At 35.3% G+C, this 17,797-nt stretch overlaps 1 protein-coding gene across 9 annotated transcripts in view; it reads left to right on the plus strand.

Annotated features, from left to right (window-relative positions):
* The window catches only part of SCAF8 (SR-related CTD associated factor 8), a 222,286-nt gene that overhangs the window by 82,561 nt on the left and 121,928 nt on the right, over positions 1-17,797 (plus strand). For 6 of the 9 annotated variants that reach the window (XR_009404528.1, XR_009404529.1, XR_009404531.1 and 3 more), the window contains exons 19-21: positions 28-96; positions 2,415-2,633; positions 3,370-4,837. Coding sequence is in view for 4 of the 9 variants with exons in the window: in XM_059401318.1 (XP_059257301.1) it covers positions 28-96; positions 2,415-2,633; positions 3,370-4,823 (1,742 nt within the window). In the remaining 5 variants the exon portion in view is untranslated. Of the gene's footprint in view, positions 1-27; positions 97-2,414; positions 2,634-3,369; positions 5,495-17,797 lie in introns of those variants that run through there. The other 3 variants (XM_059401321.1, XM_059401322.1, XM_059401320.1) reach the window with 1 other exon arrangement.

The raw sequence follows: 17,797 nt of genomic DNA on the forward strand, positions 1-17,797 counted from the left end.
ATTTTTGGTCTTTTTTTCCCCGTGTAGGTTTCATGCCACCTCCAGTTCCACCACCTGTTGTACCACCGCCCACCATTCCACCAGTAGTACCAACATGTGAGTTTTCTGCTTGGGGAATTTTCTTTATTCATGGTAGTGTTAACTTATTAACGCTCACTCTTATGAATTATTACTTTTTTATTATAAAAATTATAGACAAATTTTTTCATTAAGTGATTTTGAAAAAATTAACATTATTATAGGACAGTCCTTCTGTATTCAGATTTGCTGTGTTGTCTCAAAATGGCATTTACAATTGGTTTTAGTCACAATTCAGAGTCCCCAAAGAGTTGTGTGGTTGGTTTGTATTGTGTATTAAATGTCTTAGTATAGAGCAGTATTGCTGAAATGTCCCTTTCTTTTTTCATCTTTTGTGTCTTTGATTTGTGAAGAAACAGTCACTTCTGTATGCTAGATTCCAATCAATTTGGTTTTTTTCTTTGTGGCATCAGATTTGTTCCTCTGTCTTCTGATTTTTCTGTACAGAGTAAGTTTTTTCGTACCAAAGGTGTGCTTTGAATGTGCTTCAACATTTTTAGCAACAGTGGTGGTAAGACGGATCAGGGCATTCCGTTAACAGAACCTCGGCACTAAAAACGTTTCCCTTCAAATTTTCGTCTGATGGCTCCATCCATTGATCATTATTGCTTTTTAATCTCTTTCCTTTAGTTGCAAAGTGCCAGTCTTCTGAATTTTTTGATTTTTCCACATTTCTTACCTAGAATTTTTCTGTTTAAAAAAACCTTTCTTTTACCAGCTAGTAGTATTTAGATCTTGAGGTACATTTGTACAGGAGAACCATGGTAGATGCTAAGTTCTTGTCTCTGCCATTTTTCAGCATAATGAGTTTAATTCCATAGGTATTTCCAGTGATACCCGGTGACCGAAGGGGAAGAGGTTTTTTCTTATTTCTCTTCCTCTTTCTCGTCCTCTCTTTTTCATCTCTTTCTCCTTCATTTTCTTTAGTGTTTATGGAGTAAGAGTTTCACTTTCGAGCAGTTGCATTCACTTTTCTTTTTGAAGTTGTTTGTTTTATCTCTAGACAGCAAGACCTTTCATAGTTGCTTCTCTATCCTTTCGAGATGACATCATCAGTTTTTGGAGAACTTAGTAGCTTTCTGTCCCAATATTGGTTCAAAGGACTTTATTTTAAGGACAGTGTGTGTAACAGAGAACTGACCTCTTGACAACATAATCCATGTTCCTTGTAAACTCTTCTCTACTTTTGTGTTCATATGGGATTAGGGGCCTTCTCTTTTGTTATTTTTGGTTCATTAGGAAGAATACTTTATTCTTCCTAAAAATTAGAAAAGTTTTCAGAAGCCATTTCTGAATTCAGCATTCACAGAGATTCATCCTAGAGTTTACCTCCCAATTATTTCTTTAGTTTATTCATTTTAGAAAATCTGGGATCAGTTGAATAGAGAAAGAGACATACAGCCATGTGTCAGGTACTCTCCTAGGTGCTTCCACTGTCTTGTTTAATTCTCATAATTCCCATACATGATCTCAGATGGTTTTACTCCTATTTTATAGCTCTGTTATGTGCTAACAGTGTGTCCAGGTAAGTTGGAATTAAATATGAGGGTAAAACAGTTCTTAAAATTCCCAAGTACATGATGTAACTGTATTGTGACATAAACTGAACTAAAAATTCTGATGGTTTGTGATTTTATATTCCTCTGGTGGTTTTTTAACAGCTGGGTTTTCTACTCATTTCTTTAAAATGGAAGGGTTATACTTTTTTATTTGTAGTCTCCTTTACCTCTTCTTAATGTGATGGGTTTCTAACCTCATTTGACAAGAAGTAGTGAATGTAAGGATCCTAGTACATTATAATTTCAGGGGATTTGAGTAGATTTGTATTACTGTATGTGTCTGTCAGTCCGCATGAATCATTTCTGTATATTCAGAATTTCATGTACTGACATTTTCGTAAATTATGATTTTTTTTATTATTGGAATTTTTGTTGTAAGTCCTGGTCTTTATTTTACCAAACATTTTTTATGAAACTCTTTCCAAAAATTATTGTTTTCCTTATTTAAAAAAAATAAAGCTCTCTAAATGTAATTTAGCCTCTTCTGATGACTTGTCATTTTGAGCATCATTTATTATATACTGTGCTAGGTAATAGATACCAATAAATGAAACAAACTGTAAAAGTTCATTTTCATTATAAATAAAATAGAGGTGCCAGAAGAGAATTCATGTGTGTCATGGTAACTGAGTAGTCTTACCAGACAGTTGGAGAGAGAGGACAGGAAGGCATTAAAACTTTGGAAGGCCATTGTTGGTCATGCTTAATATTTTTAACTTAGCACATGAATTGCTTGCCTAATTAAATCTGAAATATATTTTCTCCCTCTTTAAACAGCTTTAGTGCAGCCGCCATTATCCATGACTCCAGAAACTGTGAAAGATGTTGGATTTGGTGGTCTTGTTTTACCGGGTGGTTCTGTTGCCAGCAATCTTGCTACTTCCATTCTGCCAGCCGGAAATGTTTTTAATCCTCCAACTAAACAAGGAGAGCCTGAAGAAAAAGTACCTCATCTTATAGACCACCAGATTCCTTCTGGCGAAAATACCAGATCAGGTAAAACCAATAAATTCCCCAGAAATACATAGTTAAATCATAAGCACTGCCTCTCTATATTGGTGTTTAATTCTGAGATGAACTGTAACCACTGCACCAGTATTGCAATGTTGCAGTGTTTAAAAAGAGATCACTATTTCCTAGAATTTGTCCTCAAAAAAAGTTGGCATTTTGTTCAGGATAGCAATAGATTTTGGCACCTTTCTTTTTAGATCTGTACCCCCTCTTTTTTGCATCTATTGGGACTGCTTTAATGTGTTGGTATGAAAATACAAGTGCAAGAAATATGTATGCTTAAAGATAAGAATGAAAGATAAGAATGGCATATGAATAACTTCTACCCGATACTCTCCAACTAGGTCTAAAAGATAAATATATTTGAAAGTAGCATGTCCTCTTTCATGGCACCACTGTTAGTATATTAAAATTTGTTTGTGCTTTAGAAATATCTTTGTTAAAGATGGAGAATTACTCTAATATCTGACATTTTTCCTTAATTTTAATGTTCCATGTGAAGATTTTTAGGTAACACCCCACTTGCGTTTTAATATTTAAATTTTATGATGCATGGTATTAATAGTTTTAACTTTTAATATCTAATGTGTCTTGATTCTTCTGGGATACACGTCGTTGATTAACTCTAGGCTGACGAATTATAGCATTAGTAATTACAAATATAGTTTCCTTTTATACCAGAATGATTTTTTGTGTGTTATTTTTTCTCTTTCTGTTTTAGTGATTCCAAATGATATTCCAAGTAGCCCTGCAATGTTAGGAGGACAGCCACCAAATGTGACAAGCAATTCTGGAATTCTGGGAGTCCAAAGACCAAATGTATCGAGTAATTCTGAAATTATTGGAATCCGACCATCTAATGTTTCCAGTAGTTCTGGGATGATTGGAGCCCAGCCACCAAATATTCTAAATAACTCTGGAATTTTGGGACTACAGCCACCAACTGTGTCAAGTAGTTCTGGACTTTTGGGAGTGCTCCCCCCAAATATCCCTAATAATTCTGGACTTATAGGAGTACAGCCACCAAATGTTCCAAATGCCGCTGGACTTTTGGGAACACAACCACCAGCTGGGCCTCAAAACTTACCCCCTTTAAATCTCTCTAATCAAAGGATGCCTGCAATGCCAATGTTAGACATTCGTCCAGGACTAATGCCACAGACACCTGGACCCAGATTCCCTTTAATACAGCCTGGAATTCCACCCCAACGGGGAATCCCTCCCCCATCGGTACTGGACTCACCTCTTCATCCACCACCCCGTGGTCCTTTTCCTCCAGGAGATATTTTTAGTCAGCCAGAAAGACCTTTTCTAGTTCCTGGAAGACAAAGTGTAGACAATGTTACTAATCCAGAAAAAAGGATACCACTTGGGAATGATAACATTCAACAGGAAGGAGATAGAGATTACCGGTTTCCTCCCATTGAAGCCAGGGAAAGCATTAGTAGACCTCCCCCAGTGGATGTTAGGGAAGTTGTTGGACGGCCTATAGATCCAAGAGAAGGTCCTGGAAGGCCTCCATTAGATGGTAGGGATCATTTTGGAAGACCTCCAGTCGATATTAGAGAGAATCTTGTAAGGCCAGGCATAGATCATCTTGGTCGAAGAGACCACTTTGGCTTTAATCCAGAGAAGCCCTGGGGGCATAGAGATTTTGATGAGAGAGAACATCGGGTTCTACCTGTCTATGGTGGTCCAAAAGGCTTACATGAAGAAAGAGGTAGATTTCGGTCTGGAAGCTATCGATTTGATCCTAGAAGTGGTCCTTGGAACAGAGGATTTGGACAAGAAGTTCACAGAGATTTTGATGACCGCAGAAGACCCTGGGAGAGGCAAAGGGATAGGGATGACAGAGATTTTGATTTCTGCAGAGAAATTAATGGAAACCGTCTTGGACGAGATAGAATTCAGAACACCTGGGTCCCCCCTCCTCATCCTCGGGTTTTTGATTTTTTTGAAGGGGCCACTTCTCAACGAAAAGGTGATAACGTGCCTCAGGTTAATGGTGAAAATACTGAGAGACATGCCCAGCCACCACCTTTACCAGTACAGAATGATCCTGAACTTTATGAAAAACTGACATCTTCAAGTGAAATAAACAAGGAGAAGAGTGACACAGTTGCTGATATAGAAAGTGAACCAGTGGTAGAAAGCACAGAAACTGAGGGGACATAATCATCACTCAGTAGGTAAAAGATACCTTTTGTAAAGTTGTCATCTCTCTGTAATAGATTAATGGCTGACTGGACCATAGTTCACTTTTGTCTGCCAGAATTAAGTTAATCTGATGTTCATGTTCACCTTTCTCTTAAAATAATTGTACAACTGACTTGTATAGACATTGTTCTTAATATGAACATGGTAGGTAAACATTTTTTTATTTTTCTGATAAAATATAAATGTTGCCCCCAGATTCTTTTAACTTCAAGGAAATGAATAACAGCTTGTCAGAGACTTCCTATGGAAGAAAGAATTTTTTAGATATTACCATTAGGTTGGATATGGTAATAGATATATTTCAAAATAGCAAGTGGTGGTATATCTTATCCATATCTTTAGGCTGCTGCAGAATTTTAAGGTAATAGACAAAGCTGTGATATTTTATGCAAAGACTGGCTCTAGATATTTGAGGAGCACAATACAGAGATTTTAAAAAGTGATTTTGTAAAATCTACACTATGGTCTCTGTTTCTCCAAAGTAAGTGTTTGTGATTTGTTCCTCATACTGCAGTGAGTAAAAAAGAAAAAAAAAAAAAAAAAAAAGAAAACAACATAAATATTAAAGTACCTTTCATTGTTGGGTGAATTTTGTTTTTAGATGCCAATAAAACTTACTTGTTTGATAACAGTGTTCTAGGAATTGTATTTTTTTAATCTACAAATTCTTAAAACCCTGGATCATTAGCAGCATGTGCTTAGTAGTTGCAGAAGTTTTTTATTACTCTTAATAACAACAATGAAGAACTGTGTGGTGGAAAAACATGTACTTTGATATAAAAATCATGCAGTCTCATTAGTATGTATGTAATATCTGTATATATTTATTGTGTAAGTCATATATAGATTTTTCTGTTTCTCTGTGTGTCTTCATGTACATACAGAGAAAAATAGTTAATAGTTTAGATAATAAAATATTCTTTCAAAATCAGATAGAATATTAGAGAAATTTGGCTGGTTGACAATGCTTGTAGTCAAAACTCTTAGCCTTTATGAAGGTAAAATAAGAATGATTGTAAAGAAATGCATTGGCCGTTTGGCAGTTCTGTTTTAATGTAGTTAGGCATGAAGCCAGAGTTAGCATGGAGCCAAAATTCACATGAATGCTTGCATTGCTTTGTTTCACATTATATTTGCTATTCTGCCTAGATAGTGCTAGTACTAAAGTACTTAATTGGTCACTTGCCTGAAGTGAATTTCTTAATTGCAAAGAATGTATACAGGTGTTGGTGGATTTAAAAATATTATATATATCAGGAACAAAGTGTCCACCATGTGTTTTGTAGGCGCTGGGTAATACTGTTAAGATTAGCCTCCAAGGTAAACTGAGCAGCAGGAAAATTGGGGATTGGTTTTCTATTTATTTATTTATTTTTGCTTTTAATTTTCATTTATTTGCTGTTTGTTTTCCTTTGGGTTTTACATATATATACAAATATATAAAAACATTGGGTTTTTTTGGTTCCTAATGAAGACTTTCATTTGGTCCTATGAATAGACATTTTTGTTCCCTATGCATTCCCAACTATTCATCTTTTGCTCTGTTGCTCTAAAATTCTTAAGCTACGTTTTTCAAGCCTGCCCAGAGTAATGATAGAACACACCAGCTATTTAAAATTGGATTGCTTTTGCTTACCTCTTGATGGTGTAAAGAGCTGTAAGAGCTTTATGGATGGTTCCTGGCCAAAAAATCAAGCCATTTCTTCTTAGAGGTTCTGAACAGATATAGTACATTATTTGTTTTGTTACATGAAAAAGTGGGTACGAGTGGAAATTGGGTGTTTATTTCTATGGTAATTCAGTCTAGTAATTTGAATTGGTTTCAGTCTTTTCCTTAGGAAAACAGGAAAAACTGTGATGTTGGTACAGAGTATTAATGTTCAGGAATGATTAGCTTTGTCCTTAAGGAGCTTGTATTGACTGGGATTTCAAACTACTTTAGTTGCATTTACTATTATTAAAATTAAGTGACATTCACTTGGATTAAGTAGCAATAAAAATGTAAGACTTTTTAATGACCTTTGATCCCAAGTTTTTTATCACTGTTGGGCCTTCATGTGCAAACTTGAAAACAAAATATATCCAAGTATTGCACTGCTTTGAAGATTCTGGTGGTAAAAGTTAACCTAATCAGTTGTCAGTACTGTAGAATCCCATCTTGGGAGTGTGTGACACTGAAAATAGTTGAAAAAAATTATGTGTACTTGTTCTCACTTAGTTCTTATTTTGTAGTATAGTATTTAAGTGAAAGGATATTATTCATCCTTATACTGAAATTCCAAAGTTGATATTTACATTCACCATTTTTTAAAATAATGGAGAGAAGTTAATTATCTTACTTTAAGTTCTACGCAAGACCGATCATGTTTTTAATGCTTTTGATCCCAGTACAGTCACTAGAATGCTAGCCATTAGAAATATGCAAGGAGTAACCTAATCACTTCAATAAAATTGTTTGACGTGCTGCAGGCAGTATCTCCATTAGCCACCAAATTAATAATGTTTTGATTTGTGATATGTTAGAGAATGATAGGACTCTCTGAGATATTTGTATAGTTTTAGTAGATACTACTTTTTAAATTTTTTTTGTCTTTAAACATTTCATTAAACATTGGCTTCTATTTATAGCATAAATATAATGCACTTTGATCATTTATATTGCAGTTAGAAATTTATTTTATAGCACAGCAATCAGTATTTGTAGCAAAGTATAGGTGGTACGCCAGGTTTATTTCAATACATGAGATGGACAAATGCTTAAAATTGGAAAATGGAATAGTATAAAATTACTTGCTTTTAAATTCTGAAAATGACCTCATATAACATTTAATTGATAAAATTTGTTCATTATTTAAGCTTCTATATTCTTAGTAGACTTTCTTTTGTCCTGATAATTTAGTTGCCTCATTAAATTTATTGGCCATTTTCAGACATATAAAAGATTATAGTTTATGGAGATACACATTTAAGGTTTTTTGAGGGGGTGGGTCAGTTTTGCTACATTTAAAAAGAAATAGTTACCTCTTTTAATTTGAAAAAGTATTTTTTTATAAACACCGTAGTTCGTCAGATCTAAGGTGCCATTGATTGTGAGAAGCACCGTTCAGGAATAAAAAATGTTTCCAGTATGACATGCCAATGATTTTAAGACCCAGTCTAATTCAGAAATGTCAAAATGTAAAGTGTCTTAGAATCAAAGAAATACGGTATTCATTATGAATTTTATATACGCAATTCCTTATTCAGTGATTTAAAGAACATTTTGGTGTTTTTTGTCATTGTATATATTTTAGATGGGCACAACTTTAAAGAAAAAAATTTTAATATTCAATTAAAAATAATTTTGCTATACCTTATGTGCCTTTATTATCGTTACTTTATTGGGTGCTATATTAATAAAATGTCTAAGGGCTTTTAACTCTTTCAGCGAAAGAAAACATTAACATTTTTCTCTAAATATTTTACATGATGTAGAAGAGGAGAAGCAAGTACCTTTATATTCATTTTTAAGATAGGCAAAATTAAAATAGTCACAAATACTGCAGTGTGGCAGAGAATTATAAATGTTTCCTTAATTGAGGATGCTGTGGTTTTATATAAAACATCTTTTAAACTATAAGTTTTAGGCACTATAATTTTTGTTTTTCCACTTCTGAAGAAAAAAAAAGACTATTACTTTTTAATGGGAGATTTAAAAACTTGCTAAACCTTGATTTAGCAAAGCTTTCTGGAACTAGAATTCAAAATTAATGTCTCAGATTGTTTTCTTGGGGAGGGATTACTTTAAATAGGGGCATACATACTGAAAGCAATTTTAAATACTCTTTGTCTGTGATTCTCAGCCAAGAAATGTATAACAGAATCATCTGTTGGAGCGATTTGAAAATATCAAGAGGTGGGGGAATGTCACCACAGATGAAGACAGAATCCCCTGGGGAAAATACATATTTTTATACACATGTACATATATACACATACCACTCCCTGGGTGTATATATACTTTTTAGATCCTCACATACCACCACTTCAGATAATTTAAAACATGTAAATACTTAATATACCGTGTACTAAGAGTCCTTAAAGAAGTTTTTAAGTAAAATACTTTGGTGATCCAAAAATTACGTTTAGTGTTTCAATAAAGCATATATACTTAATTGGTGGCAATTGATGTTGGAGTATGAATAAAAAATAGCGAAGTCATTACCACAGATGTTTTAAACTCATTAAGGCATTTAGCATAAATCTAAAAATGAATTAAAGCAAAGGGATGCAGGGAAGCATATGAGATGGTTTTATAGGGAGTGTTTTTGACTCAAGTAAAACTTTGTTGTAGGATACCTTAAAGAAAAATTGACTCGATATCATGGAGTTAAATGCTTTGATTATAGAAAGGGCCCTTTTGGGACAAAATTGTGAGCATTAAATTTATCAAGGACTCGTAATGTTACTAGTAGGACGATTTAGGTGTGGGTTGCGCATCAAAAACTAAAGCAGATCAGTGGTTTATTTTGCATGAGCTTTGCTCAGACATTTTTCTTCCCCTCTGCTTAAACGTCCGCTCTTTCAGGGTGGTCTTCTCATTCTGTATGTACACTTGATTACTCAGACTTGTTCTAGTCACACTGTAGAACGAATATTCTAAGTAATTTGTGAACCATACATAGTAAGTCAAGGCGTAGAATTGTGCTAATGGGCTAACTTTATGTGGTAGAAGTGTTAGGTGCTTCGGATAGTAGAAGACCTGTCGAGACGTAAGTGGAGGGAGCTCTGACGCACAGAGCTCACTATGGTAGAGAGTAAACTTGGAACTTGTGACTTTGAGCCCAGGATTAATGAGAACTAGATGAGTTTAATGAGTCTGTTACATTTTTGTGGCAGTGGCAGATCTGTAGCATTTGGTTGACCTGTGTTGTTTGTCCCTCTCTAACCTCCATGGGAAGCTATCACTGTTTTGTCTTATTTTTCCTGCCGTTCTCAGAATTCTCAAAACCTTCTCGTCATAGCACTCCAAGCCTCCTTTTTGACTCTTCATTTCAGACGAGGACTATCAGTTGGACAGAACTTTGTTGAAAGCAGTTTGCTGGCCTGTGGATTAGTGATTTCTTAGGTCATTTTTGACATTTAAACACGTTGAGTCTATGAAACAAATTTTCTTCTCTGTAAAAGACGAGTTGAGGAAGCAGGAAGAGCGAAGGGAGAGTCTAACCACGCCGGAGCTTTAACACAGGTCACAGACTTCATTATCATTAGGTCTTCAGAACGGTCTTTAACATTTGCTGGCTATATCTTTCAGACACGTTACTGTTTGTCCAATCTTAATAACTAATGTGCAGGGTTACACGTTTTAAATTGCTGATAATAATATTAGCTAATATTTAATATGTACTGTGTGAGAAGAACTGGAGTAATTTTATTATCTGAAAAGCCTCATGACAATCTTGTAGTATTACTTTTCTAATACCTATTTTACTAACGAGAAACCTGTCGCAGATTGAAGCCACTTCCCAAGGTCACACAGCTTGTAAATCTTTGAGCAAAGATTGAAACCCGGGTTTATTACTTTGAGAAATTCGTGTGTACTACCTACATGGCAGCGACTCACGAGCTATTAATTCTTCTTCTTTTTAAAAGGCAAATAAATTTGTGCAGAGAAACATAACTTGAACAGCCAGTCAGTCTTATCCTTGTAGGGTGAGGCTGCATGTAAACACTAAACTGAACTTGTGTTTTCACTGTTGTAAGAGTATATCGGGCTATCTTCTTTTCCTATAACTAAACAATCAGCTTCATTTTCTTAGATTCTGTTTTTCAGGATTTAGGGTTTTTTTAAGGCTATACCATGATAATCATTGTTAACTTTCCTAATACATGCTATTTTGGGGGCAGGTTTGCATTGATACTAAATAAGTTTTGTTTTTGATTACAGCTTTCCCCACAAATAAAATATCAAAACTTATTATTTTTTATAATGTTTTCATACATGTAAAGCAGAGCCAGTGATTGCTTGCAGATTTGTAGATTTGTATTTTAGGTTATGGCTTTGGCAGATCTTTTCTAAAATTTGGCATTTATACACTGTTATGTATTAGCCCAAACTTAATACTCCGTTTTCTTGTGTATAAAACTCCCACATTAGGAATATTCCATGGCTTGAATGAAATTAAATATGCAAAATTGTCTGTACACATAGTAAGCATTCAGTGTTAGTCTTTATTTACCCCTTGAATTCAAGTAGTTTTGAGAGCCTAGCTCTGTTGTCTTGGTGGCAGTGGATGATTTGCAGTGATTTTACTTTACTTGACCGTATAATCTGATTCTAGGTTTTCTTTCTCTTCAGAGTCTTCTGTTCATATCATTAAACTTAGGTTCATATAAGGTTTAATCCACATAGCATGTCATGGTGCTGGCCTCAGATGACTTTAAACATTGTGGCCATATTACTGGCTCATTCACATGTCAGGAGAACATGCTTATTGTGAGTTATACTTCAATTTCTACTAATCTTGTCAAAGGTAATTATTATAATTTTGCTTATGTTATATGAAATAAAAAATTACTGTATTTGAACAATGACTTTTTAATAACAGGAGTCTTGTGTTTATTACTGAACTTGGGTCAGTTTGCATATTAATAAGAATATTAATAGGTCAGAAGACTTGTGTTGAATGAAATTAACCTTTGAAAGTATAAAGGATAAACTATTGTTTAAGAATTGATCTTTCTGTGGTAATTGAAATTACTTTGAACCTTTTTTAAGAAGGAGACGGTAGCATTTACCATATCAAGAAGTTCTGAAAAGTCTGACATCTTAGATATTGTGGTCTTACCCAGGATAAGGATTTAGAGATTTCTAAGTAGTTGAACCATCAGGACTTAATTTAGGACAGTGTTTTTGATAAATTTACTTAATGATATTTAATTATTAATAACCCTCTGTTTTTATCATACTATTTTCCGAGTTGTTAGCCAAATGACCACAGATTAAAATGCATTCTGATTACAGGGAGGGAAAGGCTTGGGGCGGTGAGACTTAACATTTTTGACTTTTGTGTTGTGGACATTGTACATAATTTATATTCAGAAACATATTGTTTGGTAGGATTTGTTCCCTCTTTTTATTACAAATGAAGAAGGAAACTCAAGTCCATGGTTACACAGGTTTTATTTGCACAGGTATTTGACCTTAGGTTTTGCTGACTCTGAAGCTATGCTTTACTCTAAAAGATGCTGTTTTGGGAAGATAGGTTTTAGTTCATGATTGGTGTAATTAGTGTCCTGCTGTAACAACATTACTAAAAATCATGGGGCTTAGAACAGCAGAAACTTAACCTCTCACAGTTCCAGAGGCTAGAAGTCCAAATCAAGGTGTCAACAGAGTCATGCTGTCTCTCTCAAGGCTCTAGAGGAGAATCCTTCCTTTCCTCTTCCAAATTTTTGGCAGTTCTCAGCAGTCCTTGGTGTTCTTGACTTGTAGGTGCATCACTTCAGGCTCTGCCTCTATTGTTAAATGACGAGTGGTCTTCCATCATGTGTCTTCATATCATCTCTCTTTGTATGTCTCAATTTTCCTCTTAAAGGGACATCCGTTATATTGGACTAGGAACCCACCCTACTTCAGTATGTCTTCTTAACTGTTATGTCTGCAGTGACCCTATTTCCAAATAAGGTCACATTCTCAGGTACTGGGAGTTAGGACTTCAACATGTATTTTTGGAGGACACAATTCATACAACAGCCTATGACTGAATTCTGTAACTATTTAAGATCTATATAAACCTTGGAAATTTTAGAATACACACAATAGGAAAGGTAGTCACATTTTAGAGTGAGAAAGTCTTTATAGAATTCTTTATAGAATTTTTATAGATAGAATTCTTCATAGGATTCCACTTTTAAATTATTTGGTTGTTATAACAGTCATATTTAAATCCTAATACAAGTATTGCAAGCCATTAAACACAGCACTGCCTAGCTTTTTAGATGAATTTTTAATGCCTGTAATATAAAAGTTAATTTCTTTAGTAATATTGAACTAAAAGGATTTGCAAAGAAAATCCAACACTGTTAGATAGCAAAGAATCTATTTACTGCAAATTATCCTTGCATTTAGGAAATTGACTTTGAAAATTGGAGGTTTTTTAAAACATTTATTATATACAGCTACCCTGAAAATTGCTGTTTACCATTTCACTTTTGTTTGTATCTTTTTAAAAATAGTATTAGCATTTTCTGCTTTGTGTACTCATTAACATTTTCCCTTAAGTGATATGACTATCACTTTGCCATTTTGGTGAGTTTTTTAAGAGATTAGGTTTTTATTTGCTAAGTAAATGACCAGTTTGTTCACTATTTTTATTTATGTAGTATTACAACCTTAATACATTTCTCTATTTTTTCATAGAATTAGCCAGCAGACTTTGTATTTGATCATGTAAAATCCGCTTTGTATTTATTGACTGAACTCCAAATCATAGGAATATATAGATCTTTACCAAATAGATGTCTTAACAAAGGCCCCTGTAACTTTACTGAAATTTGGACCATTCTCTTGATTTTTATTTGAAGAACACCAAAACACTTAAAACACTGCCTGGTATGTCATACTCCATAGGTGTTCACTGTTGTAATTGTCAGTAACGGCCAATGGAGACTTTGGGACATGTGTCAGTTGCAAGTAAGAGACTCTTTGTACAGATACGGAGATTCAGAATGGGGGAGGAGAGGAGAGGACAGGGAATGGGAGTTGGTGTGGTTTTGGAGCTTTATAGGCTTTTTTTTTTTTTTTTTTTTTTTAAATTCTCCTCCTCCTGTATTTTTCTGATGCATTAGGCCAGTGGCAAGTGTCCTGCTGGCACAAGTGGCTTGCCTGTCGTGGAGAGAAGGCTCTGATCTAGTTTCAGGAAGAACAATTAGAAAGCTTCCTATCTTTGGTTCATTGTTTAAATATGTCCAGATAGTAATAATTTAGTGGTTAAAAATAGTATTCCTGATTTTTTTAATTCAGTAAAGTAGGAATTCACATTTTAAGAGTAGATTTTTTCCCATGGGACTTGAGAAATGCTGACTCATTTGAAATGGAAAAAAAATCTACACTTTTCCCCATGAATATATTCATGCTAAAAAATGTTGTTAATCGCTGAAAATAAAACTAAATACTTCCTTAAATTGTGTCTGCCTCAATCCATTGTATGGGAAACCACATTTAGAAAAACAATTTTCAAATTTGTTATGTCTCCCTATATGACAGAACTTGAAAACATTTTATCCCAAATTAAGTCTGTCAAATAAAATTTGAGATGCAGGAGATTACCTATTTGGGGAGAGAAGTAAAATTACTTAACTATTGCCAATTTCAGAACGTCCAGTCACCCATAGTAGCCAATTTAAGAAGATACAGTAAGGATCTTGCTTCCCTTGGCAGTCACAAAATGCCACAATAACTGTGATTATCTGTTCTTTCAAATGTGAAACAGTAATTTTTTTTAAATTAGAGCTTTAAAAGATAACAGCTAGACTCTTTAGGGGATGATGTAAAATTTAATTGTTACCTTGATATAGAAAGCTGATTTTGGAATGGGGCAATCCCTTAAAATGTCACAGCTCTGATCTTTCTTTGCCACCTTGGTTATTTTATTTGTTGGACCAAAGCTACGATGTAGGACTTGATATGGAAGGATCTAAGTACATAATATACCTGCCCCTAAAATCACTATGCAGAGTCTTTGTTTTATTGAAGCTGTGTATTTGAACTTTTCTTCATGATACGACTTTCATACTATGGGCAGGTGAAATCAGTGGTTCACATTTTAATGAGTTGGAGGCTAAGGTTAATTTCTAAATTAGTATTAGTTTTCAGAGGGTGAAAAAAAACAGCTTCCCTCACTCCAAAAGCAATTCTATTTACCTGAGAGTAGAAGTAGGGAATCTGGAAATGGTCATGCATGAAGGAGAAGTGTTGATGGAGGGTTCACCGGGGAAACTAAAGGCACTGGCATTTAGATCTCATGAGCCTGTAGCTATCGAAGGGTTATAGACAAGGTTATGGCCTTGACTTTCTAAACCACTAAACATCAGATGGAAAGGATTTTTGGAGTTACAGGAATAGTGTAACCAGATCCTGAAAATAGTCATGATAATCTAGGTTCAGAGAATTAAATGAGGTTGATAAATTGTGTTTAGCCATTAAGTCCTTTGAAGGATAATTTTGTTTTTCCAAAGGAATACTTTGCTACTTTTCCCTCCATTCTTGGCAGTTTAGATAGCTCTCCATTTCTTTCTGTACCTCTAAGTGTCATTTTGTCTCATGGGAAAAGAAAGTGATTGGAGAGCAGTGTCATTTGTGGGCTTTGTCATCAAGTATTCTACTCGGGCACCTTCAACAGAGCACTGACTCGGGCAGGACTTTCCTTCATAAATATTTTTGTTGTTCAGTGAGTTAGTCTGACTTTACATTTGTTTCTCTCTCGGCTCTTTGCCTTTTTAATTTGATATTTCGGATCGTTTCTAACCTAATACAGCTCATAATTGGAAATACATCATGTATGTTTGTATGCACTTTTGTATTAGACACACACACACACACATTTATATCATATACCTTCTCAAAGAACCTTCAGCAAATGTAGTTTTTCTTTTGATCTTTTGTGATAGCATTTGACTATTCTCTCAGGAGTCAACTTTTTTTTAAAGATTTTTTATTTCTTTGACACAGTGAGTGAGAGAGAGAGGGAGAGCGAGCAAGCACAAGCAGGGGGAAGGGTAGGCAGGGGAGAAGCAGGCTCCTGCTCAATGTGGGACTCCATTCCAGGATCCTGGGATCATGACCTGAGCCAGAGGCCAGTGTTTAACTGACTGAGCCCCACAGGCGTCCCAGGAATCAGACAACTTAAAACCATCTTTTCTTTCTCTGCTTTGAGTCACATCTGTTTACCAAACTTGAGTTTCTTTTGGAATTAGTTCTTTGATGCCTGATGTTTTCTTATCAGGGCCTACTCCGTCTTCATTAGACATATGACTTCTTTATACATTCTCTAGTAATCAGGAACTGATACTAAATGTATACTCAGTACTAAATAAATTCTCAGAATGAGACCAAGCAACAGAGCCACCTATATAGTTTTTAAAGCAATAGTATTAGGGCACCTGGCTGGCTCAGTTGGGTGAGCATGTGACTCTTGATCTTGAGGTCGTCAGTTTGAGCCCCATTGTTGGGTGTAGAGATTACTTTAAAAAAAAAAAAAAAAGAAAGAAAAAGCAATAGTATTTCTGACAGTTTGACAGCTGGCTAAAAAACAACAACAAAAAAGTACTAGCACTAAGTCATTTCTGATTCATCTTCTGATTTATTACAGCCTAAAGGTACTCACTTACTACCAGTGCTCTAAATGTCATCAGTATTATGATTCACCTTGTGAATTTGCTTCAGCTGCTTTCTTGGACCAGGTGAGTCCAAAGCTGCCAAAAGTCAGTTAAGGCTGAGTAGGACTTGGGAGAGGAGCCAGAGGTGTGAGTGGTGAGAGTGCAGGAGGGAGGGCAGGCGGTGGCCCTGCGGGCCTTTGACAAGATGCTTTCTGTTCCGGTTCAGAGACCTTTGTTCTCTTTTCTCGTTTTCCTTTATGGGCGTACTCTTGACAGTTCTAATTTATGAACCACTATTCTAATCTTCTTATCAAATTGATAAATTCAAAGTGAAGTACTTTATTTCATTGAGCCAAAGTGCCTAGGACTGATTCATGGGAATAAAGATAGCACGTTTGGCTCATCATGCGCTAAGAGCACATCTTTGAAATGCCAAGCATTAGACCTCTTGGGGTGATGATCAAACAAACAAACAAAAAGGCAGACATTTATCTGGTTTTGGAATTTAGCCCAGGAAAGAAAACCCCTCAGGTACTTCTGCTCAGATAGCCAGATGTGCACCCTTGAGCCCTCTAGTAAATGAGAATTAGTAGCATTCCCAATGCCTCTGTGCCACCGTAATTATTCCTACAACCTTCTGCTTGCTAAGCATAATATAGTCTGGAATTTACTTCTCTAACAGAATTGCTAAAGCCTAAGCACCGTTACTTCCAGTTTTCTCATATCTTTTTGATCTTACAGCTTTCATCTGTAATTAAAAATCTTTGAAGCCATAGGAGAGGGACTCACATATTTTAGGATGCCTTTTTAACTTTAACTTGCACAATAGAAAGAACCTGGAGCCTAAGAAGAGTTAACATCGTTATTACCCATAATAATGGACTTTGTTATCTTCTTGTACCACATTACTCTAGTTTTTTGTCTGTTTTCTATCTAGAGCAAGGTAAAAAATGCAGAGAGTATACCAACATTTCCCTCCCCCTGAGAGACACATATACTTTTACCACAACTATGACAGATACATAATTAAACTATCCCAGACTCTGGCTAAGTCCCAGATTTTCCACATTTCTCCATACAGCCAGTTAACATTAGACCTGAAACTTCTTCATCCTGGTCCTGAAGGATTTGACCATTTAAACTGGTATGCCTTTCTTAAGCAGTGGTTCTAATGTCTTCCTCTCACTTGGCAGTGTACAGTTTTTCACTTCTTAAGGTGACATTCTGTGTTATTTTACATGAACACTGGGGATATTTCCCTGTCTCTGCCTTCACTGGCCTGGAGTCACATCTGTTTACCAAACTTGAGTCTCATTTTGCATAAGTTAGTAAATTAAATGTTTTGTTGTGAATTCTTAAAGTATTGGGCGCCTGGGTGGCTCAGAGGGTTAAGCTGCTGCCTTCGGCTCCGGTCATGTTCTCAGGGTCCTGGGATCAAGTCCCACATCGGGCTCTCTGCTCGGCAGGGAGCCTGCTTCCTCCTCTCTCTCTGCTTGCCTCTCTGCCTGCTTGTGATCTCTCTCTGTCAAATAAATAAATTTAAAAAAAAAATCTTTAAAATATTTTTAAAACAA

Source organism: Mustela nigripes, chromosome 5, assembly GCF_022355385.1.
Source record: "Mustela nigripes isolate SB6536 chromosome 5, MUSNIG.SB6536, whole genome shotgun sequence".
Lineage (NCBI taxonomy): Eukaryota > Metazoa > Chordata > Mammalia > Carnivora > Mustelidae > Mustela > Mustela nigripes.